Raw genomic sequence first — 8212 nt, forward strand, 5'->3', positions numbered from 1 at the left:
AATTAAAGCAAATTTAATTTAATGAAAAGTGCGGGCAAAGATACTGTATTAAACGGGCATTCGTAAACGACCAGATTAATTGGTCCTTTTGTTCCATTATCTATTCGTGTGGAAAAGTAAACAGATTTTGTTTTGCATTGTATGCACGGTAATGACGTATTTGCTGCAGAAACCAGGCGAGAATTTGCAAAATCATTATTTCAATTTTGCCTTTTTCTAACGGGCGAGGCGGTGACGTTGAAGTATTCTCTTTTCCGATGTTATAAATTCAAACATTCCGTCTCAACCTTCAGTTCACCAAATCTTCAAGAGCTGCAAGACGATCTTGGGAAATTCGGTAAGTTTTCTAGTTTTTTTATAGAATGTAGATAACACATTTTTCAGTATTTAGGTCCATTCTAAATGTAACAACATTGGTTGTATATAGTGTTTTTACAACAAAATTCAAAATGCACTTTTCTAAATCTTTCGGGTAATATTCAAGTACATGTAACGGGTTAGAACTTCTAATTATATATAGGCGTTTACCACCAATTGCCTTAACCACTGTTATTTTTGAACACGTATCGTAATATAATCGATTTCGGTTTTAGAAGCGACTTTATCGAAAACAAACACAGATAACAGCATAGGAAAACAACACGGCGTTTTTAAATATGCGCCTTGTATGTCCAAGCATACTTGTTTTGATATAGTGCATCGATTTCATTAACAAAACGCAAGTTTAAAGTACTCTGGCTTCAACAAAGTCTTTACATAAATGTGAAATATGTAGTACTGCAGGGTAAGATGGGACACCTTTAGCATATAATGTCTTGATCGTGTTTTAAAGTATTAACAACGGTCTAGGGGAGTCGTGAAGATACAGTTTTGAAATACTTTAATTTTCCTGTGTTCTGCAAAACGGGACAAGAAAATAGAATAAAAAGATGTCCCCTCTTCCCCATCCTACTTTTTATTGCTTTCGAAGTGCATTCAATCTTTTACCACTGTCCTGTAACTATCGGCCAGCGTTTGACTTTCGGGCGTTTGCTGAACTTTTCACCTTATTGTAAAAATACCTTTGAAATGCGCATGAGTTATTAAAATACTGCATAGTTCGCTAACGACCGTGTAACATTATAAATGTTGGCAAAAATAACCAGCGGGCCACGGTAAACTCGTTCAAATTCTTGCAAACATTGAACAGAATTCAGCTTTGGGTATATCGTAAACTTAATCACTCTGAATACTCGGCCCATTAAACAAACATTATATTAAATATTTTGCAAACATAATCGGCTACGTAAGCTTTAACGGTAATAGCAACCTGCATATTAAATGCAATGCATATTAAAATGATTTCCTGTGGTACAATTATTAAGCTTACCTAATTAAAAATTGTGGCTACGCTGGTTTGCGTTTCTTAGAACTTTTTTCGGTGCTGTGGCACTAAATAAAAACGCCACGGGTGCTGGGGTGCTTAAAAACTTAATTTAAACAGTAAAAAAGCTTAAAGGGGCTTACGCCCATTGATAAATGCGATTTTCCGAATACGCAGTAATGTGCTTAACAAGGAAAACGCTCAGAACTTTTAATCTGGTTTGTACAATGTGCTTTTCAAATACCGAAAATAGAATTTTAAGTTAAAATTTAAAAGTAATTGTTTGTACAGTGGTGTTGGGGAAGATGGGACACCTTTTAACTCGAATTTCTCGACCCATTTAGTAGTAAACAAAGAACATTCACCGTTGTTAATTGTTTAAAACACAATCAAGATATTTGGATATTATGTGCTAAAGATGGCCCATCTTCCCCCACCCTACTATATAATTTGTTTACACAATTATTAAAGCATGATTTGTGTAAAACAAATTGACCTCTTTGTAAATACCGCGGTGTAATGTTTGCCACGATAAAGGAAGTACGTTGACTCATATAAATCATTTATATTTCCGGAATCGGTGAACTACAAAACAAGCTTTTCGGAACGGGTAGCATTGTAATTATACTACTCAAATCAAGTATGCGTAGCGCAAAAACGCAAAATTACATTTAGATATATAGTAAGGTAAGGGAAGATGGGACACCTTTTCATTATATTTTCTCGTCCAATTCGGTATTAAACAAATAACATTCAAAGAATTATCAAATAGTATCCTCACGAATCCCATATAGAACGTTGTTATTTGTTCAAAACACGATGAGAATATATTTGGATATATTATGCTAAAGTTGTCCCATCTTTCCCCACAGACCAGCATACATAAAATCTACAAGGTTTTTTTCCTTTGCAAAAAAAAACAGGACGATTTAAAACCAAAATTACAGCCTGATTCAAAAATGACCGTGGTTAATGAATGATTTGCACCACGTTTGTTGTTGTAACGGCTGCAGAAAATAAGCCTGCTGCAAACCAGGTATATTTGCTTAAGCTCGTTCACTTGTTTTCGTTGCGTGCTGTTGAGGTCAGCATAGTGTAACCAGTGACTTGGAGCATACGCAATTTTTGATCTTGTTAAAACCCGTAAATACTATACACCTATCTTACCCCGTCCCGTGGTTCACCCTGTCTGAACCACAATCCGTAACATTTTCATTTTAGGGTTTATTTACGGTCGGTCATGTACCTGTTCATGTTTGTGACCGAACGGATTGTTTAGCGGATTTTTTTGCAAATCATTCTGCTGTAAACCCTTGCAACAAGCTCTGTCGTGGTTTAAACAGCATTTACGCGCCGCAGAGTAACTGCGTGCATCTTTCTAGTGAAACGTATCGCAACTAAGAAACAGGAAGGGACTCGTCGTTTAGTAAGCCATCTCCCATGCGCTGAATGTGCCTTTCCTTTGAGTTTAGCCGTGTCTGACTATCATATAGGAAAGAAACATCATACAGATTAGTCGTGCAAAAAAAAGTCACAAATATATATCAGGAATCAAAATTTAACAGAGCAGTGAACAGTCACGTTTGAAATTTATCAGCAATATGAAACGAGAAGACCAAATCGAGCCGTTACTACATAATAACGGCGAACAGAAGCAGTAAGTTGGAACCTTATTGTTCTATAGTATTGCCGTATACAACACAGTTACAAGTATGTATCTTAGTATTGCCTATATTATACACCTGTGACAATTTTTTTTATTTAAAATCGGCAGTTTAAATTACATTTAACGTTAATTGAAGTTTCAAACAATAAGTTTCTATACCAGATGAGCCGCTATATAGGCCTATAGGTTAATTTACGTTATGCCTGGTAGCAGAAGTAACGTAATATCAGGTATTGTCTTTTAAAAGTGCTTTATTTAAGTATAAAACAGCATGAGAATTTGGCATATGCAATCATAGTTGCCAAGCTGTATGAATCACCCATTGAAAACGTAGGCAAGTTTTAATAACTTCCGGAGTTCCAGCTGCCTCTCCCATAATGCATGTAATAACTTGTCACACTGGATTTCAAGCCCACAGACACGTAACTAATCCCATTCTCCATTAACGGTAATATATAATGCGGCGAATGCAACGTAATTCTTCTCCCATATTTTCCAACCAAACCGGTTAAGCCGGATTTTCCAGCTCTTATATATTAAATTAAACCCGCTAGTCCCACCCAAGTATACATACAGTTCAACCCAATGTCTGTAAATTGCGGTAGCCCTGCACGACTTAAGTGTGAAATCACGCAGTTATCGTGACACAGATCTGCGAGCGTGAGTAATTTGCGGAATATTATAACATCTAAGCCAATGCCGGTGGTTTAACCAAAATGTATACAAAACGTGCTAAAGGGCGTTGTTGTGTGTTGCACTGTGTCAACGTTTATATAACATACTTATACTGATAGAAATATAATATATATGGCATATAGATGGAATAAAATGGCCCAGGTTATATTTTCGTCTCGTTTAAACAAATTATATAGTAGGGTGGGAGAAGATGGAACACCTTGTCATTCTATGTTCCTGGCACATTTGGTAGAAAACAAAGAAAATTCAAATCATTATAAAACCGTATACTCACAACTCCCATGATGGACCGTTGTTAATTGTAAAACACGATCATGATACTATACAATATTCTGTGCTAAAGGTGTCCCATCTTCTTCCATCCTATATTTACAGAACCATATAGCCGTGTCCTTATGACTTAAAAGAAGTTTTGTTAATTGTTACATCAAAACGCCTGAGATCTTAACATCGTTTATAAAACGGCTTAATGTTGCCCAAAACTACATAGCAAGATGTTAAACCAAATTTGGTCGTCTAAATATTTATAAAGGCTTTAAAAATTCTGGAAAATATGCGTAAGTACTACAAATGACACACGTGTCACATATGCTATTTTCTCTTCACTAAATTGTATATAGACTGTTGGGTCTATTCGACAGCTACGTAAGGTTCTCTCTAACTAAACCAACAATAATCGACGCTAGTTTGTTCTACCCTTACGAGATCAATTAGTATTAAACTGATAACGGTTGAACTAGGCAGACTACATAGCAAACAGGGTAAGCGCCGTTTACCGCTATCTATCATTTTAGTATGAAGAGTTAAACAAAATAAAAATCTGTTTTTGTATGTGACGGTTCCTTGACAAGGACCTCACCCACAAAGAATAGAATAGAATGGGGTGGGTTAAAGGGCGGTGTTTGCAATTGTACATTTTCCGACTAAAATTGTACGAGTTTTTCTAGAAGGGTTTTTGGCAATGGGAATAGTTACTTATAGGTAATGGATGCTTATACCTATATAGGAAGGCATTTAAACAGTTTAAGAGCACTTACTGTACAGCGGTGTTGGCATTGCACGTTCCGCATGGAAAGAAAGAACTGAAGTGCTAATATCAAAATTTACTTGAAAATTGGAGCTTATGGCCTTAATACGTTGGTTGCAGATTAGAATCATTGCAGTTTTAAATTCAACAAAATTAGTTAAACAATAGAGTTATAGCTGTAAATAATCCATTATGTTCTTTTGCAGAAATTTCGGAAGCATAAACGATCGTCGTGTTGGAAACGGCCGCGACAACGGAAATACGAAAAACGCTGAAAAACACAAGAACATGCCAACACAAACACGCACAGTATCTCAGGTCTATGGGACTTGGGTCAGGCCTTTGATCGCCGAGTACTTCGGGCAACTTATATTTGCGTTCATTCACTGCTCAACAGTAAACACAATGAAGGCAACGGCGCTTTCGGCAGATTCTCCAATCCCTTTACTCCCTGCTATCAGTGATGGTTTCGTGGTGGCCATTCTGGTAATAACTATCGGACACATAAGGTAAGAATGGATGTAACTTGTTTTATTCTCGCGTGGCGGGGCAACGTCAGTCGTTATGACACGGGTGTTTGGTTTCGCACACCTCGTGCCCGCTTACGGCTTACCACATATGTAACTTTTTTATGAACTATTGTCTTAACTTTATACCAAATAATCACAACGTATATGCAATTCTCTCCTACAGTACACCAAGTAGCATACCTTTAAAAGTTCAATTTAACTTTTTCTAAACTTTATTTGTTTCGCTATATTATTGTGCCTGAAATAACAATTTTGCTTTGCCCGCCTTTTAATTGCTTATAACAAAACGTTACTTATTTTCACAGTGGAGCACATGTCAATTTCGCTGTCACTACAGCTGTGTTTATAGGAGGCGGCATCAAACTACCGATGGTACCCCTCTACTTTATCGCTCAAATGCTTGGCTCCTTAACCGGGGCCGCACTTGCTTATGTAAGTAGTATAGCATTGTAGGGTAAGATGGATACAGTTAGCGGTGAAATCGAACATTCCTACTCGTTTTTTAACTATCTACACCGTTTTTTTAGAGTATTGGGTTTTTCAGACTATCTCACCCCACAAAGTTACATATACGTAGTAACTTGTAAGCGGGCACGAGGTGTTTGAAACAGAACGCCCATGTTATAACGACTCTCGTTGCTTCTCCACGCGAGAATAAAACAACTACATTATTTCATTCACTCACTTTTTCTGTAGATTTGCAATGGAAGCGTGTCCTTCGGCGAGTTCGGGCTTGGCGCGGGGGTTACTGTTGGTCAAGGAGTTCTAATGGAAGTAGTCCTCAGTGCTCTGCTAACCTTGGCTGTCTTGCTTGCCGCAGTCGAGCTAAGCTCCGTAAACGCCGCTTTCGCTATCGGGTTTTCGATCCTTATTGACATTTTGGCGGGGTAGGTGTTGTATAATATTAAAAAAAGGATTTTTCTGTTTTTTTTTTACATAGTATTGCGCCGTGGCATAGTGGTTAGCATGCCTCTAGCCTATGTGTATGGATTCGAGTCTTGACGTTGCTAACATTATCGACATGTGCTTTCTTTGTCAAGATAGGTATTGTCAGCCATATAATACAAACTCCACAGAAATATTTACTGAAGAAGTTACATAAGTGGTAATTTATTAGCGATTCATCTGGAAAAATGCAGTGCGAATATCAACGCAGCAAAGCCACTGCAAACACAACTGGTAAAATCACTTCTTTCAAAATTTATTTTACTTTAGATTCAACATATCCGGAGCTTGCATGAACCCGACTCTGAGTTTTGGTCCAGCCGTTGTATCAGGCAAGTGGACAAACTATTGGATTTATTGGGTTGGTCCTATTCTTGGCGCTTTCGTTTCTGGGACTGTTTTCAGGTATAATTTAGGAGTGTATAGCATATATAGTAGGGTGGGGGAGATGGGACACCTTTTCGTTCTATTTTCTCGTTTCAATTAAAAGAACATTTAACCAATTATAAAACTGCATCCTCACGACTCTCTTATAGACCGTTATTGTTTAAAACACGATCAGGATATTTGGATATTATGTGCTATAACAGTGTCATTGTGTGCTAATATTCAACAAGAACAACTGTTCGACAAAAAAGGACCTCACTGCGTGCCCAACATAAATTAGGGATCCATTTATATAAAGCCCATGAATGCATATACCGCATATCTCGCCAATTACAAATTTCAGATTTAATCCCTACGTAAACGTTTAAAGGAGTTGCCCGGGCCATATCCAGGGATGACATGCAATATTTGAGCTATATTTGTTTGCATTCTTGGGAATGCAACTCATTAGCCTATACATAATGGTTAGCCGTAATGGTACTCATTAGGGAAACACGCTTGGCAGTTTTGTTTGCGTGATTATGCATTTTTGCTTTGCGGGCAATGGGCTATATAACCTAATTAAAACCCCGTGAAATTTGTCACGAAGTAAAACTAATCACAAATATGCATAATTTGGATTTAAATTACGAAAAGTTAATTACTTATTCTCGCATTAGGTATAAAACTACAGTGGACCAAAACTGCATTCTGTAGTTTTATTTGAGGTTAAATTGTTTCGTTAGTAAAACTAAATAAGTTGGTCGTGTAATCCCACCCGAGAGACCATCGTGTACCACAATTGGCTTACCAAAGTTATAAGAGACACTAATGTAGGCTGTTAACAAAGCATTGATCAACTGTATCTTATGTGCAGGCTTTTCCTTGGGACAGAGGCTCGTTTACTTTTTAGACCCGACGGCGGCGACGAAAATTCAGAAACTCAAATGGAAAAGTCGTCGACAACGGTTGATACAGTGGCAAAATCAAGCATGTGATTTAGTGCCGCGTATTTCTCAAAAACTTTCTTGTTTATAATTCTGTAAATTTTGTGAATTCTATATTTTGCATCATTGGTGTCAATAACCATTTCGTCCATGCAAAATATTCTAATGTTTTTTTTCTACGTCAGTACATCTTACTCTGGCTTTGGCTTTGTGACATGACAGTTTCTTTATACGTTTTTTTATCAGGAAAACAACTGGCCAACTTTATATGTTTAAAGTGTCTTGAATTAAGTTATTTTATTTGCTTTTCCTTGCATTAAGCTTCTGGGTTATTGTTTAAGAACTAAGAAAAGGAATCAGCTGTTGTGCCCTGACGTTGTTGCTATTTGAATTAACCGAATAAAGTTATTTGCTCTCGTTAAAATAGTAGGTTTAAACTTTAGACCGCTTATTTCTGAGGACTATTTTTCCAAACGGTGGTTACATTCCGCCGTGGCACAGTTGTTTATAGCGCGCCTGCTTCCAACCTAAAGGTAAAGGGTTTAGGGCTCGTCGTTGCTTGGGCAAGACACTTAACGACAATTGCTCCAACCCAGTGGTCACTAATGGGTTGTCAAATTATCAGCCATGAAATCCAAAAAAAATAATCACTCAAAAAATAACATACATGCT

The 8212-nt window shown here is 37.2% G+C and overlaps 1 protein-coding gene across 2 annotated transcripts; it reads left to right on the top strand.

Annotated features, from left to right (window-relative positions):
• Positions 1-222: 222 nt before the first annotated feature.
• On the top strand, positions 223-7964 carry LOC149727120 (aquaporin-8-like). Of its 2 annotated transcripts, none has more exons than XM_089890554.1 (6): positions 223-337; positions 4959-5261; positions 5588-5714; positions 5979-6169; positions 6498-6632; positions 7471-7964. In XM_089890554.1, exons 2-6 carry the CDS (start codon positions 5041-5043, stop codon positions 7589-7591), a joined length of 795 nt encoding a protein of 264 aa, XP_089746680.1. In that variant the 5' UTR covers positions 223-337; positions 4959-5040; the 3' UTR covers positions 7592-7964. The 2 variants fall into 2 exon arrangements, with proteins under 2 accessions (XP_089746680.1, XP_089746679.1); XM_089890553.1 differs by lacking the exon at positions 223-337 and adding an exon at positions 2686-3020.
• Positions 7965-8212: the final 248 nt, after the last annotated feature.

This window comes from Ciona robusta, chromosome 12, assembly GCF_009617815.1.
Source record: "Ciona robusta chromosome 12, ASM961781v2".
NCBI lineage: Eukaryota > Metazoa > Chordata > Ascidiacea > Phlebobranchia > Cionidae > Ciona > Ciona robusta.

What these genes read in the sequence shown, in the direction of transcription:
- LOC149727120 (XM_089890553.1), top strand. Translation starts at nt 2,965, where the DNA reads ATGAAACGAGAAGACCAAATCGAGCCGTTACTACATAATAACGGCGAA. An exon ending in AATAACGGCGAACAGAAGCA is followed by an intron (nt 3,021 to 4,958) that starts GTAAGTTGGAAC and finishes GTTCTTTTGCAG; the next exon opens with AAATTTCGGAAGCATAAACG. An exon ending in CCGGGGCCGCACTTGCTTAT is followed by an intron (nt 5,715 to 5,978) that starts GTAAGTAGTATA and finishes CTTTTTCTGTAG; the next exon opens with ATTTGCAATGGAAGCGTGTC.